Source organism: Anomalospiza imberbis, chromosome 6, assembly GCF_031753505.1.
Source record: "Anomalospiza imberbis isolate Cuckoo-Finch-1a 21T00152 chromosome 6, ASM3175350v1, whole genome shotgun sequence".
Taxonomy (NCBI): domain Eukaryota; kingdom Metazoa; phylum Chordata; class Aves; order Passeriformes; family Viduidae; genus Anomalospiza; species Anomalospiza imberbis.
This window is the reverse complement of record NC_089686.1, coordinates 20,690,102-20,711,725: the sequence shown is the minus strand read 5'-3', so window position 1 is coordinate 20,711,725 and position 21,624 is coordinate 20,690,102. Positions and strand designations below refer to the sequence as shown.

The 21,624-nt window shown below is 37.2% G+C and overlaps 1 protein-coding gene across 17 annotated transcripts in view; it reads left to right on the top strand.

Annotated features, from left to right (window-relative positions):
• NRXN3 (neurexin 3) overlaps nucleotides 1-20,203 on the top strand; it is a 968,667-nt gene extending 948,464 nt beyond the window's left edge. For 9 of the 17 annotated variants that reach the window (XM_068192702.1, XM_068192706.1, XM_068192704.1 and 6 more), the window contains one exon: nucleotides 18,849-20,203. In XM_068192702.1, the coding sequence (XP_068048803.1) occupies nucleotides 18,849-19,774 (926 nt within the window). In that variant the 3' untranslated portion in view covers nucleotides 19,775-20,203. The remainder of the gene's footprint in view (nucleotides 1-18,848) is intronic. The other 8 variants (XM_068192711.1, XM_068192712.1, XM_068192716.1 and 5 more) reach the window with 2 other exon arrangements.
• Nucleotides 20,204-21,624: the final 1,421 nt, after the last annotated feature.

Sequence of the window (21,624 nt, the reverse complement as noted above, 5' to 3'; positions counted from 1 at the left end):
GCTATTGTCTGCTTTTCATAAATATAATCAGACATGTTCAAAGGATACTTCCTTAGGTGTCTCACTAACAAGCTTTAGTTGAAAGAAACATGGAGCAATGCAGGGAGAAAATTATTTGTAGGGCATGCAACAGTTGCAGAGGTGGAAGGAGGATAAACTACTGCTGAGTTTAAAAGAATTGCATTAATAAAGAAGAGGAAATTTTTCTAAATAAAATTGTTTTTTTATTATGAAAAGCCATATTTGTTTAAGCAAAAGGAATAATATCACCCATAGCTATACCTGAATGCCATAGATGAGCAAACAGAAAGTGTTTCCTCCTCTTCACTGATCTGTGTGCTTGGATTCAGAGACCAGTCTGCTGACTTTTAAGGTTTTGTATCCTAATGGTCCCTGTAAATTCCATGCAATGCTGGAGTTAGGGAATGGGTTCCAATCTGTCCCTCACTTTTCCTGTGGAATCATGTTCAATTTTAAAGTTCAGTTAATCACATTTCTTTAAGATCACTGAAGGCAATAGGGTAGCTACAAGGTTGCCAAGTACATACCTTAACCTACAGTCTTTCCTGTTGAGTTGTAATGATAGGAGACCTGAACTCATCTCTCAGATCCCTAACTTGGGTTGGCAGCAAGTTGGAATGAAGAATATCTTTACAGTTGGAAGTAGATATTTATCAGGTTGGAAAATCATCCAATAAGACATAATAAACAGGAAACACCATAGTAGAGTTTTGAAGTGGAATGTATTTTTTTAAGAGAAAGGTGAAGCTGAGGAAAGAGCAGAAGTGAAGTGTTTTTTCCAGTTTACTCCATGTTATGCGTCCCCACCTATGAAGACAGAGCACATACAGCTGTCATCTTATCTCACAGCTTCCTGCTCCTGTGCTGAATTCTGCTCTTTGTAGTTGTATGTTTGAATTGCCACTTGCTTCATTTTCTCAGTATTTTTCAGCTGAGGTTACCACTACTAAATTACCAGACAATGAAATAAGAAATAATAAGGAATTGTGATGGAGCTATAAGGCAGCAATAGCAACTTATAATTTGGCTTCTGGCATGCTTCTGTTTTGATGAATAATTCAATGCCTTGGAAGGTTGGGAAAATAAGCCACTTTGCATTAAACACTTAAATTTACCATGAAAGACTAGCAAGAATTGTTTAGGCACTGGAAAAAACAGGCAAATCTGCCAGTAAAATATTGGTCCATGTGCCTGTTCTCATTTAATGTCCTTTGCAGAAGGCAAGCAACAGGCTCAAGTGTCTATAATGAGCCTTTTGAAGGTGAACCATTTCTTCTAACTTCAAAACAGTGCTGTTCATAAATACCCTAATAAGGCAGTAAATCACAGGGCAATCAGGTTAAAATTTGAACACCTTTTTGTTTCATTCACAAAGTTCAAAGCTGCAAGTTTGCCAATAGCAGAATTGCTCAAATAAAGTGTTTGTTCTGTTAACATAATGTTTCCAGCTCTATCTCTTTTTTGGTTGTGCTTAAGACCATCAATTAGACTAAGAATATGAATAGAAATAATGAATTCATCAGAAAAATAATTCTGCATGAGAAAATTTTGTGGCTCATACAGATAAAGGAAATTAGAGTCTATGAGAAAGTAATAGACTTTCCTATTAAAATCTAACCATACAATGTCTTACTTCATAGCAGAGGAAAGCCTAATATGATAAGATTTTTTTAGCTTCTTTTAATTAACTTTCCATCCTATTAGACTTGATCTGCAGTTAGCTTTAATTTCACAGGTATTCATGATTTTTATGCTCCAGAGAATTACTAAACCATGAAGCTCAGACATGATGGTTAATAGCTATGCAGTCATTTTTCAGTTGATTTTCTAACAATGACCCTGAAATTTAAATGTAAATACTTCAATTCCTTACTGTAATACAGTAAGGAATAATATGAAAAACATATTCAAATATATGACTATATATCACTTTAAATAATAATTCCACAGCAATCTGACCTGCCCTGGTCTATGAATATTAACTGTTCATTTAAAAAAAAATAAATACACACCACACCCCCAGATAACCCCCATCCCCCTTCTCCATTTTGAAAGGTAGTTCTTCAACTTCTCTAACAAAGAAAACAAACTTTTGGGATAGTGGGATATACATTATCTTGTCATAGTTTGAAGGTTAAGGAGAAAGTTTAAATACTTTAAGCTTTAAGCCTTACTCCCAGCTTACAAATGAGGTAAGCAGAATTAATCAATAGCAAAAAGCAGTCATCCTGAATTTTTGTTTTAAAAGTCTGTACAGACCTGAAGAATTCTGCTGAGGAGATCCTCAGCTTTATTCGTGGACATATTGGCTTTACTTGTGATTCTGAAATAGATACAATTATCACAGTATAGAATCACAGAATTGTTTGGGTTAGAGGGACCTCAAATATCTAGTTCCAACCTCTTCACCATGGGCAGCCACACTTTCCACTAAACCAGATTGCTCAGGGCTCCATCCAACTTGAAGCTTCTTTGAGAAACCTGTTCCAGTTCCTCACCACCATCACAACAGCGAACTTCTTCCTAACATCTAATTTAAATATACCTTGTTTCATTTTGAAGCTGTTGTCCTATCACTAAATACCTTTATAAAAAGTCCCTCTCCAGCTTTCTTTTAGGCCCCCTTTAGGTACTGGAAAAGGTGCTGTAAGGTGTCCCTGGACCCTTCTCTTCTCCAGGCTGAACAGCCCCAGCTCTTTCAGCCTGTCTTCATAGGAAACAAGCTCCAGCCCTCAGCTTCATGACCATGACCTCTGGACTTGCTTCAACATGTCCTTCTTATGTTGGGGGCCCCAGATACTAATATCATCAATACTAAAGTAAGTTAACTTTTGGAATGAGATCTGTTTGTCTTCTAATCCAATCTTCTATGAAAACAGAGCAAATACCCTTTGCAGCCGCTTTCTTGCTGTAATGCAACCTCTGATAAACAGCTTAAAGCGTTGGCTTCTGAATCACAGTAGAATTTATTCCAGTCATTTATGATGTTGAAAAAGAGGATTCAAACTTGCCTGCAGCAGCCTTCCATTGCTGTAATCCTGAACTTTCAAATGAAAATTTGCAAAAACATCACCCTCTCGTTATGCTTTTGCACTTCATGTCTAGTATTAAACTTCCCAGCAAAAACAAACAAACAAGAAGTCCTGCCAAAAATCCATTCCCAAATGCCTGAGTCACAGGACCATCCCCTCTTGTCTTTTCTAAATGATAGACAGAACTAGCTCACATGTTGAAAGCTCCTATAGAAAGGATTCCCGCTGCAGTGCTTCAGAGCTAGATAGCTCATATGTTAGTTAGCTCTATTGTATGTCTGATGCAGTTACAAGTGCTGCCTAGTAGGAGAATTGACGTCAAAGTATGGATTAATAGGCATTTGCCATTCTGTCTCTAAACACCTCTGCTTGAGATCTCAAGGGGATTCTAGTGCTTTTAAACATTATTAAAATCAAAAGGAAGACCATCTCACATTGTCTGAAGTGGTGTGAGAGAACAACACCTAACATGCTGCTCAAAAGCTTGGCACTCTCATTTTTCCTTTCTGGAGGAATAATTGGGGTTCTATTTATTTATGTTTACAGATTATCAGGGTTTCTACCTAGGGTTTTCTACCAGTTCCCAGTGGTAATTTTGTAGAATCTGTCAGCAGTCTACTCGGTAGTAAACTTCTCATCAGTAACAGTCTCTTATGTAGCATTTTTCCTTTACAGGTTACTGGGGATTAAAGTCTTAATGTATGCAACATCAGCTCATTTTACTGAAGGAGAACTTGCTCTTTCCTTTTAGGATAGCTGTGGGGTAGTCCTTGTATTAATTCTGAGGACTATTTTGCCTTGGTTTTGTCTGAAGAGGAGATTGAAGTCCCATAGTCCTAGGACTCAGTTCTGGACTTCCAAAGGATTCTTGTAACATGAGGAAAATAACATTATCAGCAGAGCTGAACTACTTCCATCATTTGGAAAAGGACCTTATTAATCCCTGATTTTGTGCAGTCTTTTAACATGTGCTTGAATAGGTCATTTCAATTCTTAACTCTTACACCCCAATTACTCTGGGAGGGAACTTAAAATTGCTCAAACTTGGTAGAATAAAGCATGCCTTTATAAGAATCCCTATCATACCCTGTGATTACTAAAATAAAAAAGTTTTGTTATGAAGGCACAGTTAAATTAATCTTGTTCAAAGCCTACTGGAATAAGCCTCTTCCCAACCATCACACTGTAAATTCTCTTCACTCTACATTTTACAAAGAACTGATGTTCACCATGCTGAAAAGACATGGTTAGTTATTTCTTCTCAATAATTGCACTATTTAGCTTGATATAATTACCAAGGAAATTGTGTATTGTTATTAGTTGGAATTCATCACCATATTTGTATAGTCCAGCTTACATGTTATCACCCCTGTTCTTTTCTGGAGCTCGTCCAACACTTTCCTTGGTACTGTGTGTACACTGTTAAAGGTCTGTGGTTGTACTGATTCCCATGTATCCTTGAGATGTACACCTTATGGTGTAGCTGCATCAGTGGAGACTTCTAACATGGATTGCTTTAGGTCTTGAATGTCTTCCAGAGACATAAGTAATGCCTGGGATGTTCCTGGATTATTTAGCCATCGAAGAAGTGGACAACATTTTTCTTTGTGTGGTTTTTCTTTGCTTTATTTTGTTTACAACTCCAAGATAAAAAGCACAATATCTATCTCTGGACAAAAGCTGCAAACTCAGGTTCTTCCCAGAACTGATTTGTGTCTGTACCAGGAACAGGAAATACTAAAAGAAGAGGGGTTATTGAGGGCAGAACTAGTATCATTACTTTTCCTTCAGAAAATAAGTTTAAGTTCATTGCAAGAGAAACCTTTTACCAGTGATTCTACTATGCTTTGGGTTCTCCTCTCACAAAGCAAGGGAGGAAGTTCCATCCACTAAGTTACTTGCAGTTGGATTAGCTGCAGACTTTGAAAATGTAATGTGCTTATTCTGTTTTAGAGATTAATTCGATTACTTTGTAGGAGCTTTCAACAGAAATGGCAAATGTAGCCTAGTATGCAAGTGATTAAAAATATTGCACTGAAAAAGGGTTCTGCCTACTTCTGAAGTACACAACCTCCTTTCAGGTAGTTGTAGAGAGCGATAAGCTCTCACCTTAGCCTCCTTTTCTCCAGGCTTAACAATCTCAGCTGCTTCAGCCACTCCTTGTAGGACTTTCCAGACCCTTCTGCAGCTTTGTTGCTGTTCTTAGGACATGTCCCAGCACCTCAGTGTCTTTCTTGCAGTAAGGGGCCCAAAATTGAGCACAGACTTACGGTATGGCCTCACTAGCACAGGGAGACAACCACTGCCCTGGTCCTGCTGACCACAGTATTTCTGGCACAGCCCAGGATGCCATTTGCCTTCTTGCCCACCTGGGCACACACTGGTTCATGTTCAGCAGCTGTTGACCAGCACCCCTCAGGTCCTTTTCTGCTGAGCAGCTTTCCAGCTACTTTCCATCCTGTAGCACTGCCTGGGGTTGTTGTGACCCAAGTGCAGAACCACGCACTTGGCCTGGTTGAGCCTCATACAGTTATCTCAGCTCATTGATCCAACCTGTCCAACAGCATATGACTTCTTAGGATGCTACTACTGAGAAGATATGCAGAAGTCATGAAGTATTTACTAGCATTAGGATAACATGATGACATGTATTTTTACCTGTCTGCTTCATAGCTGTATACTGAAGAAAGGAGGAGACACTGATATAGCCTGGATTAGCAGAAAATTAAGTACATTTTAGTATTCCATAAATATGCAGAAAACTTTTGCTACATGTGTTTAGACCAAATACAACTATTTAAACCAATACAACTATTCCTGCTCCCACTCAAATTATTGGATGACACTCTGCTGCTGAGTTTGTCGGTATGAGAATCTGGGTTTTCGTTGCAAAATCCCTTCAGAAACACTTCTTTCCATTTAACTGACTTCTAGGATTAAATAAGTTTGGCTTTACATTAAAAAAAAATAAGCCTTAGCTGGGCTGACTACAAATATCAATGTTCAGTCTTTCAAAAAACACCACAGCAGATCTTTCTCCCTGGAGAAAGAGACAGTTTAGAGATGCATGGGCAGAATGCTTTCAGGCCAGTGATATTGGCTGGGCTGCTTAGCACTCGAAGCATCAAATACTCTTTGATTTGAAGGACTGTGAAAAGATAATAAGCTTATGGCAAACACCTGAAAAATTCTTTACTGCTGCGCCAGTTTAGCCCTATGATTTCCTTAGCTCTCAGAGCTATAAATGTGCTTTCATTTCTGGTGATAGTTCTTTAGCTCATTGCTACAAAGAAGCCCCACTAATTAACTGTTACACACAAACCCAAACAGAACAGCATGTGGGACTTTGCCAGTCATTCTCATATAGATATTCTTACTATGGATTGCTTTTTTATTTCTAAGCTTCAGATGTGCCCATGGGCTTAGAATGAGAGAGTTTTTTACCAGTAGAAACAGCTGGTGCAAGGGAAGTGATACAACTTATTTGTATTCTTAGGCTCTTCCTAGCTCTGTTTTGTAGTGGACCAGCTAATTCAATACACTTGTCTTGCAGTTCAAATTAGTGCAGATAGCTGATGGGAATCACAGGAACAGGTTTTTATTCTGAGTTGGGTGTAGGGAACAGGTTTTGCTTTGAAATTTAGTATTTAATCCTATTAATCTATAAGCTATTTGTTACTTGTGGTATGCTAAGCATTTGTTTGGCTGGATGTCTGAAAAACACTATGAAAGGTTAAAAGCATGCAAGAATGAGCAGGTTGTTTTGGGAGCTAGTAAAAGCAGGAAGAACCAGGGTTGCATTGCAGTGGACAGAACTCAAATAATGTGGGATACAGTGTGTTAGGGAAGAGAGAAACTGTCAGCTTTAATGGAGAACAAGGACATGAAGTTGTGTAAGGGGAGGTTTAGGCTGGATATTAGACGAAGATTCTTCACCCAGAGGGTGGTTGGGCACTGGAAAAGGCTCCCCAGGGAAGTGGTCACTGCACCAAGCCTGACAGAGTTCAAGTGTTGATGGGTGCACCCCCATACTCTCGGGTGCATGGTGGGACTCATCTTGGGGATGGTGCTGTGCAGGGCCATGAGTTGGACTTTGATAATCTTAGTGGATCCCTTTCAACTCAGCATATTCTATGATACTATAAATCTGTGATTCTGTGACTAAAGTGGTAAAAAACATGGAAGTTCCAGATTTTAGCATGAACCTGGGTACAGTAGTGCAGCCCTAGATCCTAATTTACCATCCATCTTTCCTATTGCTTTTTAACACACACACACACACACACACACACACAGAGAGAGAGAGAGACAAATGTGCATTACCTTCACTTTTCTCATTTCCCTTTAAAATGCAACTTGAAAACAAAAAATAATATAATAAAACTTTATCATTGAAGTCACTGAACAAGGGGCTTTTTATATAATTGTTTCTCTGTTAATATATGGATTTTTTCATTTGAAAACACTGGCTATCAGCTCAATCCTTCAAGCAAGAAACTTGTAAGCTTTGATAATACAGATGTTTATACTACCAGTCTTTTGATCTACTTTAAGTTTTTGAAAATATAAAAAAAAAAAAAAAGCTGCAGCACTACTTATGCTTTTTAGTCTTTCTTTTTCTGTGGAATAATTTGCTAAGTGTTCAGCAATAAAATAGCATCTTGTAGCTTCTTGTGGAAGCATTTAGGATCCAATTTTCAAATTAGGACATCTAGTTTTGACTATTAACAGCCAGATTTTTTTTTTAAATACTGAAGAAGGTTTTTCCAGCCTCAACAGAAATTGCTAGAGCCAGATTTTCCGAAGAACTCTACTTCTATTCAAGCACCTCTGTATTGACCAAATAAAAAATGGCTTAGCACCCTTCAAATCCTCTTGTAAGGCTAACATGAAGATTTCCTTTACAAAATCTTGTCATCTCTTTAAGTGTCTCTGGCTCCAGTTGTGGTTCTCTCTTTTGATCTTTCAGGCAGTAAAAGGCTTTTCCAGACCCTCACACAATGAGTTAGAAGTTTATCGTCAAATAGGGCATAAGTATTTTCTGGAGAGGCCTGACATAGACTGCACAGTTGGCAACCAAACTCATGCCTTACAGTCTGTTTTGCATCAAAGAGAAGGCACTCAATTCTAATGTGCTGAAGGGGGATATTTCACTGCTCTGAAAATCCAGCTGCAAGTCATGACAAATACTGATTAAAATTCAAAGCTTAAATGCCTCTTTGTGAAACTCCCTAAGTGCAATTAAACCAGAGGCTCGGAACCCTGGTGGGGAGTGATGTCCAGGGACACTAGCTTTGTAACCTTGCCAAACAAAAATCTCCACTGAGGCCTGAAAAGGCCTCACTTCTGTAATATTTTTTTTTCATATTCCTAACCAATTTTTTTTGATCCACAAATGAATCCTCAAATTTTCCTAGGTAGACCAACATTCTGCTTCCTGTAACCTGCATGTTTTGTCCCTGGGAGTACCCTGACCAGGTTTCCTTTTCTGTGGTTTGACCTCTTCCCTTCCTAACATGTTTACCTAAGGGATACAGGAGATAGGTCCAGTGTAGCCTCCCAGAATAAGCATGGTACATTCCAGCTACAGCTGCACTGTACTGTTAGTCAGTGCAACCTCATCACTTCTGAAGTAGAGCTCTTATATAACTCCTCTCAGAACTGGACACTTTTCAGTAATACATCTAAAACCAACCCAGGCTATTTAATTTTTGTGGGGTTTGTACTTATTTAATATTCCCAGAACTAACACTGATCTGTCAGTGGCTTTAGAGATGCTATTGCTCCTCATGTTAATAAGTACCAGAACATCCTACCTGTTTGTAATCATACCTACAAAGAAGTACCCCGGCCACATCCACAGGGAGGATATCCCCATTATTCCCAGAAATTCAATCTCAAGACAGCTCCCACTTCAACTGATTGGTGGTAGCATGACCTTATGATGGCTTATGGAATGATCTTGCTGACATTCCTGATGGAAAGCTAAGGTGTATGCAGTGCTTACAGCCAGATTTTCCCACCTGCTGGAGAGATTTCTCTTAGGCAGGGTCCAGAGCTTTATATGTAATTTTGTTGTCTTTTAAAACAGCAAACAAAACAGTTTGTTTGCCTGGGGTCCTGAGTTCCTTTTTGGAAGGACTCTGATATCTGGGGGATAGTCTTTATACAAGAAAAATGCAGACATCATATGTGTCATTAAGGAATTCAGAAGAAGCTGAGGACCCCTCTAGGACATATAGTATCTGGAATAGTGTTTTAGGAAAGGACCAATTAGTAATAGCTCATTGAACTTTTAATACTTTTGCAGCATAGGAGAAAGTAGTCTCTGTCTTAATGCTAGCAGTGCCAGCATTTTCTGCCACTAGGCAGAAACATATGCCACTGATTTCAGGTGTGTCTTGGAGAGTTAAGAGTCAGAACAAGGGATCGATTTTGGTGTTTTGAGTGGATTCAAGTAGGTCACAGGGTGAAAAGTATATCCTAGCATAGCTTATAATTTCTCCTCACCCTTTTACCCTTCTGACCTCCCCCAGAAATGCAGAGATCTTGCTGGAATGTGCTTTGCCTTTTCTGGAGAGGCATGGATGGTACACCCTTTGTCTGCCCCTTCCCTTCTGCCTGCCCACCCCCCAAATCCTTGCTTGCTCTTCTGTTTTTCTACTTTCCCTAAATGCAACTTACTTTAAGCATGCATTATTATTAACATCCTACAGTAAAATTAAGCTATTATATAACCCATTTGTCGATCTCAGCCAATTTCTTCTATCTTTTTCTATGTCTATTTATGACGTACATCCAGACTGCACGTCTTTTTTTTTTCCTCTCCATGTTTATTTTAAAAATAAGTGATAAAAAAAAAGATGTATTAAAAAAAAAAGCAACGCTCAAGGGTGGTGGGGTTTTTGGCTGACAATTGAAAACATGTTTGAATGGGAGGGGGATGGAAGGAAAGAGAATTCAATTATTTTGTAAAAAGTTCAAATTATGAAAGTGTCCCTAGACTGCTTTGTCTGTTCCTTTCAATGTGTGCATCTGGTTTGTCCATCTTTGAAAGTGTGTTGAATAATTTCTTCTTTAAAAATAAAATTTCAAAATCCAGCAATTGTTCTTATCTCCCTTCTTCCTGGGAACAAAGATAACTCTCATTTTTTGCTTTTTTTTTTAGTATATCTTTACATAGCTCTATTTTGATGTATTTCTTTTCAATGGTTGAATTTCTATCTTAGATTTGGTTTGTTCCAATCTAATAATGAAAAAAAAAAAACAAACAAAACAAAAGAGTTATTAATTGTTTTCTGCAATTTCCCCCTCTATTTCTGTCTTTAAATAAGGAACTACTTCACTGGCAGAATCCTACAGCTGTATTTTTGAGATTCTCCAGGGAATTTGAATATAAAAGCAGTCTAATTTGACACTGGGGATGGGGTGTGCAAACACAGTCTTTACATTTGAAACAGTACATTTGATGTACTCAAGAAATGATTGCCTCAAATTACTGAGAATGCAATGTCAATTCGATGGACGTCAGAAAAGATAATTCTTAGAACAAGAAGGCTGTGGGTAGCTACAGATGAAGTTGTTCTAATTCCAATGCATAAAACTAGTTTCCTTGTTTTTTTGTTTTACTCTCTGGTTGTTGTTGTTATTATTATTATTATTATTATTATTATTATTATTACTATTATTATTATTAGTTTGTGGATTTTTACTGCTATTTTTAGTAGGGAAAAGTCTTAACTGTTTTTATAATTTGAGAACCTTTAATGAAAATGTAAATATTAATACAATAATTATTAATTTTTTTGTAACTTGCATGTTGAAGAAGTTGCAGCTTAGGGTTTGTGAGATTGTCAATGTTAGAGTTCTGTTCTTTCTTTTTGTTGATGGGCATGAATATGCTCATTTGTTTTTGTATATTGCCCATCCCTTCCTTACAGCCAGAAGCTCTAATGCTGCTAGATCACTCCGTACCGCCCTTACATGGACATGGCAACTGACTTACACATTCACTCCCATCATCTTCATCTCCTGTGTAGTACACTCATAGATTTTTTACACTCCCACTCCATCCACCCTAAGCATTTTTTCTTCCCATGAGTTCCCCTTCACCACCCCTTTCTTTAGCATTGTTAAAATTTTATGTGCAGTCATCCATTCCTTAAAACACACACACACAAAAATTATAGAAAAAAAGAAAATGTTTAAAAAAATATATATCAAATTGACCAAAAAGGCAAAAAAAGCAACAAACTTTGCTTTTCAAAAAAAAAAAAATTATATGTATAGATATGCAAACAAGCAAAAGTAAATTCAATAAATTGTACAGGATTTTTCAACTGCAATATGCTAACAACTTTACATAAGATAAAAAAATACAACCAAAAACAGCAGAAAAAAATAAGTTCAAATTTGTTAAGGTGCAAGATTTTTTTCTTTTCATGTTATGTGGTGTGGATGTATGTGTTGTTGCCTCCCTGTATCGCCCTTTGTTGTAAAACAAATATATTTAAAAAGAAATAATAAACATTTTGCTAAAAAAGTTTTTAAGAAACAACAGCAAAAAAAAGCAAGTTACAAGAATGTGGCAATGCTACTTGTCCAAGAGCATTCTTACACAACTTTCTTTTGTAAATTTTTCCTTTCATGCCAAAAAACATGCGGGCAATTTGTTGATGTAAGTTGACTGTTATGAAATCAATGTGGTATGCTTTCTAAATATTTTAATGTATTTTTGGTTACCTTTTTTTAAAGGAAATAATGTTTTTGATTTTCATCTTTTTTTTCAGTTCTCATAGGTTTTGATCTTTCTTTTGCTGATAAAGTGAATTACTTGTTCTGTTTTTCCTTTCTCTGACCTTGTTGCTGTGGCACTTTTATTTTCTAGTGTATGGTTTTGCTTTAGGAAAATATATATAAGTTTATTTCTTTTTTAATCAGTTTGTATTTGCTTTTATGTTATGTGCTCTTTGTATTTTGTTGATTGCCATATTGTATTGTGCATAGGACGGGGTGAAGGAGTCTGAGGCAGTTTGGTTCTGTTCTTTCTCAGTCCCCCTCTAGAAGCTTTCTTTCCCTTTCCCCACACAGATTCACCAGTAATGTTACTTCTTTTCATGCTACTTAAATTGTATTTAACCTCGTGGTGTAGCCTTCATGTCAAGTCAAAATTTATGGGACTTCTTTAGCATTTTGGTAGTTCTCCAGGTCTTCCTACTGCAGCTCTACACCATTACTACTTTATTCCCATCAAAATATTTTATTCTATTGAATTTTTTCATTGCTGTTTATGTGCCTGATGTCCAGTCCAAATGATACTCTCAAGTGTACTCTTACCAGGTTAGTGCACCCACCATATTACTATTAGTATCAGACATGATAGCATCATCCAGAAATGATAGAGACAGATCCTGAACCTCTAAAATTTCCTTACTACAAATGAGGTTTGCATTAGTTTCTTCAAAAAGCAGTGACTAAAAATAAGAGAAAGCTGAACTTCTTTATAAATACATATGTTTTCACCATTTCTGCATAGTAATGCTGTGCTCAGCAGCTTTATTAGGTTCAACCATCAAGTCCCTGGGACAACTGACACTGAAAACACAACAAATAATTGTACTGAATAGGAAGCTGTCACCAGGTAATCATAAAAGTTTAAAATAATGGTGGGAGATAGAAGAGGGCACACCTCAATTGATTCAGAGAAGCTCAGGGTCTGGGCACCAAAATATTTGATTTTGCTTTAGAATTTTGCTTCTAGACATGATGTCAGGACCTCTCTGGAAGGTTCTGTTTCACTAAAACTCCACAAAGGTGACCAATAATTTACATCAGTAACAGACAGCCCAACATTAACTTGTTGGGCTCCCAAACTCTGTACCTTCCTGTTGCTCATGAGCCATCTGTTGGGAAACACTGCATTTACTGATGTCTTTTAATATAGTTGGAGGGAGGGGCTTAGGAAATGCTTTTCAACCAACTCCACCGGAAATTCAGGTTTATCAAATGACTTTGAGGACTATATAGTCTCTGAAATGAAAAGGAGATATCTGAGATAAAGAGTTGCAGTATTCTGTTGTGGAAATCTTGTTTTTCTCTCTACAACTCTCTGTCAATTGCAATTAATTCAGACTGCAAGAGTAGAAAATATTGAGAATGTTCATATACTAGGTTTTGTGTTAGCATCATCATTCCTTTGAATCAGAGACTATATCCTGAATAATTTCCTCTTTTTATCTTCAGAGGACTCAAAGCAGAATTAACTAAATACCATTAGACTGAAATTTATGAACTCAGTCTTTTAATAAGAAATTATTGTGTTGAAACAGTGGGGGAAAAGGTAAGGAATTATTTCTCTGGCAAGTAGTTCATATTAAAAATGGAGTCAGACTTCAGAGGAACATCAAAAGAATAGAATGAAAATTGAAAACTTTGGATGCAGAATTTCAAGTACCTGCAGGAATGGATGAATTGTACAGCCTTTATGGATGACATTTTAAAGCTCCACAGTTGCAGCTGAAAAAGAGAGACTATAAGGTGTGTTCCTTATCATCATCAGCAGAAGAGGAATCTTTCAGGCTTCCTTTTTGTGTGCCTTTTGTCCTGTATCAGTTTGATGCCTGAAACTCCACTGAAGTAGTTATGGTTCTAAAGATGAAAACCAGCAGCTGCTACAGTTTTTCATGTTGTTTTATTTATTGAATTTTTTGGTGCCCTCTGCATTCCTGGCTTGCCCACACTATCCTCACAGTTCATAAGGCTTCTATTAAATTTTAAACACTCTGTCTTTTCCAGTGGCAGAGGACTCTGACTAGAGCTAGCTCCAGAGGTATGAATTATATATGTATAAATATTCTCATAAAGCAAAAAGCAGGGCAGCTCCAAGGCTTAAGTAGGCTCTTATATCCCCAGTGCTCTTGGTAGTTTAAAGAAAAGGACAACTCTATGAAAGTAGTATATGTGTTAGATTAAACGACTAATTTTTAATTAATATATATGTACTTTCTGGAATGAGAAGGCCAAGCAAACTTCTGGGCTGTTCGGTATAAGATTTCCCAGCTCACTTCAGTTCTCTCAGAGCTCCTTCCAGTTTGGTGCTAAGTTTTTTGGGATTGGGTTTTTTTTTTCATCTACTCTGTGGATGAGTTTTGCATCTGTGTCACTGCAGAGGAAACAATTATTATCTGTTTCTCTTTTGTTTAGTTCTTTGGCATTGTGTTGTCAGGAGGAGCTTTTCTCCTTAGGGGAGAAAGCACAAAGTAGGTGAAAAATAAATCTGGAAAATCCTTGTGATATCTTTGGATTGCTCAAGTAACCCTGAACTCAAAGCATACCAGTGAACACTTTTAACAGGTGCTTAACAGCAAAGAAAAAGGGGGGGGAAGAAACCTATGACTACCAGGAAACAGCCTATATCATTCACAAGAAGAATCTAGGTCTTACAAGAATATTTGTTTGAAAGCCCAAACTGGGTTGCAGCCTTGCTTTTATTTTTTTTTTTTTTTTTTTTTTTTTTTTTTTTTTTTTTTTTTTTTTAATAGCACAGAGAAATTTGGAAATTGAACCTGTAAGTTTTATTCAAGGCTGCAAAGCATTAATTTTGCAATTGAAAAATGGGTAGACATGGTGAAGAGAAAAGAAAATTGGACAAACATAAAAGCTGTCTCAGACATATTTCCCTTCGAAATTGTCATGTAAGGTTTTTCAGGGGCTCCTCTAGCTCTTTCTAGAGGCCTAAATCTATAAAACATTTGCTTTCTACAGCAAGCCATTCAGGATCCAAATCCTGCATAAGATACTCTTGACAACCAAATGACTGTTTAGTTTTTTAAATCTTTCAGTGTTCACCTTTAAACTGACATGGGGCCTGGCCAAGAGGCACCACTATTCCACCATCAAAGGACACTGGCTCCAGGCAGCTTCGTGCACCCTCAGCCATTTTTCTGTGAAAGATGATTCCCCCTACACACATACTCACAATCTGCTGGTCACCAGACTCCCTCTCAAGTCTCTTACCTGTAGAAATGTAGAACCACTTATAGAGTTGCTTGCAACTCTAGATATGAAATTTTGCACTTGCTCTATAGATATTGCTGATCATATTTCTCACACTTTCCTGGGAACTTTTCAGGATTTACATTCCCTCTTATCCTTAAATAACACATTTCTCTTAGGCTGAGTGGCATTTTTATCATGCCATTTTTAAGGATGTTTTTATTCCTCTATAAATCACATACCCCAAGAAGTACTTGTTGTGCTTGCATCCTGTTAGAGCTACAGCTTCAAGTTTGCTGTGAGTTTTGCATAGATGCCTAAACATGCAATAAAAGAGAAGCCAGATTTGATACCTAGAGTGCTTTTTCTGATTTACTGTCACACAGCCTTTTTTGGCCTCAGTTTCTTCCATTACAGAGAATTAAAAAATTAAAAAATTAAAAAATTAAAAATCAAAACATTATTACCATTTTTGCATCTACCTGGTACTCCACAAAGGTAAATGCAACAAATTTAACTCCTTGATGGAGAAGTGACTCCTAAGGAAGGACCTTAAACAGTGTCTATTTCTTGAGTATGCAAGTAACCATAGTGTGGATCATTGGACAATTTGGAATAAAAACTAGCGATAAGATTAAATAATTGAATCAAAATTAATCCAGTGCTCCTGGTATGAAAGTAATTTCTCTCCTCACATACATTGAGAGATTAAAGCTTTGTAAAACTTAGTCCTGACTCTGTCTTACTGCCTTCCATCCAGCAGATGGATGGAAGGCATTGAAAAGCTCCATCCTTGACAGACATTGAAGGCTCCATTATTTTCTCCATCACTTATGCAAAACCCTACTTATCATAGCAAGTCTATCAACTTTACTTAATATTTCAAGAGGGCTGTGATCATTTTTATAGTCCCAGTAGTCTTGATCATTATCTCAAGTCCTCAATAGCAACAAAAACTATATATATAACTATGACCTGGTTTTAAATGCAAGATTTACTGGGGCAAAAGGTAAATACGTATTAAATGTAAGAAATGTCTGATTCCTTCCAGAAAATTAATCATTAAGAGAACCAAAATAACTTATTTTTGGACAAAAGCTACCCAAAATATTGCTCCAATGGGTGGCAGATCAACTACATACTGATGCTTCAGGCCAGTATAATAGCTTTTAAGAACAAAGGCACTTCAAGGCTCCAGATGAGCAATTAAAAGCTGACCAACTTTTTTTTTTTCCAATTGAGTGCCACAGATGATGAATGAAAATCATAGATGAGTGTTGCAATTGAACAGTAAAACAGTGATCTTAAAAAACTGTTTAAAGGAACTTTATCTATCCCTGAATTTCTGGAACTTAAATTCCAGACTCATGCAATTTGTTGCAATCCTCACTTAAATTCTGTTATTTTTATTCATTTTTTTACCAGGCTCACAGATGATCTTTCCCCCCAAGGCATACTCCAAGTTCATCCTGAGACCACCTGTTTGCATAGATTATAGATGCTCTGCTCAAGCCATGGATAGGCCTTCTGGACATTATAAATCATATTATATGCTCTAGTTTCTACATTGCTCAGAAAACAGCTCAGATGCGTGAGCACAAAATGCAGTGTAGCCATTTGGCAGACTACACTGTAGGCTTTTTTACATAATTTTTTTGAAAGCATGTAGTTTGGAGACATTGATACTTATTTCCTCAGTCTCTTTGCAGTAACAAAAGTGATATATGAACATACTGAGGAAGCTCAGAAAACTAAACAACGTTCAAATTGTTCCTTTGTATCTTAACTTAAAACTAGCTTTGCGTGAAAGTATGCAAAGTACCACATTTCTTATTTTGGCATAATTTCTACCCTGGTACCTCTGAGAGAATTCCAACTATTTCAATTGATTAAACTGTGTCACCACTTAGTTTCCCATTAAGGAAAAGAATAAGCCATATTGCTATTTCAGCTATCCAGACTTAATCAAACTAAGTATCTTTTTTAGTATATTTCTATCTCCCATGTGTAATTTGTTCAAATATATTTCTCTCCAAATACATTTAGAAGGTATTTTGATTTTAGACAATACTCCTTATAGACATTCCATGGACATTACTGGCAGAATTCAATGGGAAAGAAGTGCATGTAATAGATAGGGTATATTTGAGAGAGGAGATTTTTGACTCTGATGAATTCAGCAGTGTAGCTATGCCAAACTGTTCATTAGCAGTTATTAATACATAGCTAAAACCCAGAATTATTTTTTTAGAAACTACAATTCCTTTTGTACATCCTCCTTAAGCAATGGTGAGTATAAATCAAAATTTCCTATGCATTAGGAATACTTCCTACTGAGCTGCACTCCTTTCAACAGATCTAGGTGATTCTCATTATGTCAGCTGTACAATTCAATTTATATTTTAAGCTGCTTACTTAAATGGCTAGGCAAAGAAAAATTACCCAAAGGAAAATTTATACACAAACTTTCAAAGCCAATATAGTTCACTCTAAAAAAAATTGTTGATGAATTGTATGTCAACAGAAGACTGTATAACCAGAGGTAGAAGAATTATATAAATTAATAAGATTCCATGCCTTTTTTTTTTTTAGTCCACAATATAAGTGGAGTGTTAACTACCATAGACTCAAAAGTAGAGGTGCAGTCACATTATAATATAGAGACAACACAAGACTATTACCCTAAAAGTAGCAATATTGCTGCTCAGAATCCAAATCATAGAAATGATACACTGATTTTCTTGTTTCATTTGCATCTTATATTGTTGTAAGGTACAAATATTACATCTATAGCTTTATTATTCTGCTTGAAGAGGAGACCATAAGTCCACCTTGTTTTCAGTCCTCTGTAGGCAGGTAACCATCATGTTAGAAACCAGTAGAACTGATTGCAACTGTCTGTCTGTCAAGAAGTAACAGTAGGTATGAAGACGACTTCTGCAGTACAGTCCTGGGCTCAAGTGTTAACTTGGTTCATCAAAGTCCTTATTCAGTTTTTTTGTCAATCACAATAAAATCAATCTTAATTTTTAATCAAATTATAGTAAGTGAATATCAAGAAGAATGAAAGATGAAGAATGCATGGCACTAGTAGCCCCAAAAGATGCAAGGAAAGGGACATTCTTAGTGTCAAACAGAATGCTAAAGATTAAAAAGTGATGAACATTGAGTGTACCTTCATGGACCCAGTAAGTAATTGGTTCTTATTCCATCCCTCACTTTCATGAACCTTCCCACAATTTAAAAGCCGGACAATGATCAGGAAGAAATAGATGAATGGAAAATCCCTTAGTGAAAGGACTTATATACTGCTACAGAGGATGAACATATTAGAATGGCAGAAATGAAAACAATCAGAAGAGGAAACACTGGCAAGATGAGTGGTGGAAAATATATCTAGGAGAACACTGGTCTATGGCAGTCTAAAGTAATTAATTTTAATAGTCTTCTAACCAAATGCTTGAAAAAGATCACTACCAAAAATTGATGACCACAGAGTCACTTGAGAGTATCTCCAAAAATCAAAAAGTTTGGGTCTGTAAAAATTCAGGGTATTTCACTGTACATACCTAGCATAGGTAGGAAATGGAACATGCACTTTACCAATGTTCAAGCAGGGTGGGAAGGAACACTGAAAGGCAGCCCCAAGAAAGTATGTTGGTAGTGTAGCTAGAGAGAGAAAGCTGACCCCGACACCTTTTCATAAAGCCCAGATCCTCTCTCACCCTTAAATGAACTGAAAATGGTGCATTGTGTCATTAAAATGTACTAATCTTCCTTTTTTTCTCTTTTCCATCCCAGGAGGTGAATTAGTTATCCCTCTACTTGTAGAAGACCCTTTAGATATCCCTCCTATTGCTACTCGTGCACCTTTCATTACACTTCCCCCTACCTTTCGCCCCCTCCTCACCATTATTGAGACCACCAAAGATTCCCTGTCCATGACCTCTGAGGCGGGGTTACCTTGCTTGTCGGACCAAGGCAGCGATGGTTGTGATGATGATGGCTTGGTGATATCTGGGTATGGCTCAGGGGAAACCTTTGACTCTAACCTACCCCCTACTGATGATGAAGATTTTTACACCACCTTCTCCTTGGTAACAGATAAGAGTCTTTCCACTTCAATCTTCGAAGGTGGCTACAAAGCACACGCACCTAAGTGGGAATCCAAGGACTTTAGACCTAACAAAGTCTCCGAAACTGGTAGGACTACTACCACGTCTTTGTCCCCTGAGCTGATCCGCTCCACAGCTTCGTCCTCGACTGTGATGATTCCCAAATTGCCAGCCGGCAAAATGAATAACCGTGAGCTCAAACCCCAGCCTGACATAGTCTTGCTTCCGTTGCCCACTGCCTATGAGCTAGACAGCACAAAGCTGAAGAGCCCGCTAATCACTTCCCCCATGTTCCGTAATGTGCCCACAGCAAACCCCACGGAGCCGGGAATCAGACGGGTTCCGGGGGCCTCAGAGGTGGTCCGTGAGTCGAGCAGCACAACGGGGATGGTCGTCGGCATTGTGGCTGCTGCCGCCCTCTGCATCCTCATCCTCCTGTACGCCATGTACAAGTACAGGAACAGGGACGAGGGGTCCTATCAGGTGGACGAGACGCGGAACTACATCAGCAACTCAGCCCAGAGCAACGGCACGCTCGTGAAGGAGAAGCAGCAGAGCTCAAAGAGCGGCCACAAGAAGCAGAAAAACAAGGACAAAGAGTATTATGTGTAAAAAAGAATAATTATTTATATATAAATATAGAAATACTTAATGAGATTTAACTGAGATATCAGAACCATTGCAGCAAACGAGATGATTGAGAGATATCATTTGTGGGAAAAAGTATTGGTAAAAAATTCAGCAGTGACTGTTAATGTCTAAGTCATCACTTGGAGTCAGCAAACTTTGCCCTAATGTATTATAAAGCACACTTAGCGTTCTGGAGATGGCGCGCACAGCTCTGCTCTGTTAGTGAACTTGGACATCTCCAAATCTCCTCCTCCGCTGAACTTTCTGCAAAGGTAGAAGACTTCATGGCTTACTTGTTTCATATCTCCAAGTGAGTCTTTAACAATGTTCGTGATCCCTGACTGTATCAATAATTTTTCAGTTTACTTATTAAAAAAAAAAAAAAAAGAAGGAAAAAGAAAAAAATATAAACATTATTAAACAACAAAGAAATATTGAACAAACTGATCTGGCCGTGTCCAGCATACACATAATTTTTCGAGATTGGAGGAGGGGAATAAATGAGTTTGGAGATTGTTGGGTTTTTGGTTTGATTTTGTTTTGTTTCTCGGGTTGCTTTTTATTTGGTTTCTTTGGTTACTTTGGGTGAGGGAGGGAAGAGTGGAGTGGAATGATGTGGGGGTGACCCAGGACATGAGAAGAAATCTCGGAAAAAATATCCGTAATAAATAAAGAGAGACTATTACCGTACATGAACTCAAAAGCTACCCATGGTGTTTACTCTGCATATCTGGTTGTATTGTCTCTAGAATCTGTCATCTTGTAGTAAGTTGTTTGCTAACAACTCAGTAAAAATGTCTGATGAGTGGTGCTGAGGAAAATTATCATGGAAAGCTGGTTCTCTTGGATCTGGCTCCAGTATTTGAAATTGAACTGAAGAGCAGATGGGTTTGGGTCTGTTCTGATCAGTCATTGGCTTTATTTAGTATAGCATTCAGTATGCATTTGACAACCAAAGTATGGTTAACAGGATTCAGAGATTCAAAAAAGAATGCTTAAAAGTTATTTACTGTCCTGAACTGAATATACTGCGCAAAAGTAAAGGAGCCTTCCTCTGGAATCTGGTTCTGTGACTTGCAATGCATGCAAAAAATAATAATAAATCAATTTAATAAAGTGATCAGAAAGACACCACTGGAGTTCAACTTGTGACAAGACCAGTGAACATCAGAAAAGCTTAACACTTGTAAAAGAATGCAAATTACATAGTTTTTTTGACATATAACTGTTTTTCATATGTAATATTTTAATTTTGAAGCTTGACATTTCAGATCATTTCTGTCTTTCCATTTGCCCTATTCTCCCTTTTCCTTCTCTTTTATATAAAAGAAAATAAATAAAGCTGCTGTGACACACAAAAAATAATAAAGAAAAATTAATTTAATAATTAAATATATATATACACACAGATATATTTATCATGGTATGTTTGATGGGACGGCTGGAAAAGAAGTTCTGTTATGGTCTTAATGCGGAATGAGAATGTTCTTGAAGAACAGAGTAAAAAGAAACAGACAACAAAAGCAAACCTTAAAATGTGAAGGGAGCGTGTGTTTTAGCTTTGTCACAGTTACCTGTGTCAAAAAAAAACCTGAAATTTTGTTTACATATTTTACTACTATTTTTTTGCTAGTATAATTTCTATATGGATACCCTAATGGTGTATATACTGTTTTATGGTTAAATTGGGAATGTCTTATGTTTTATTTCATTTGGTTGTTTGTTTTCCACATTTTCCCAGTTATTGTGAAAAGGATTGATTATCTTACTGTACAGAACAATAGTGAGGTGGTTTGACGGCCATGCCTATCATGTGCAAAAAAGTAGATGAG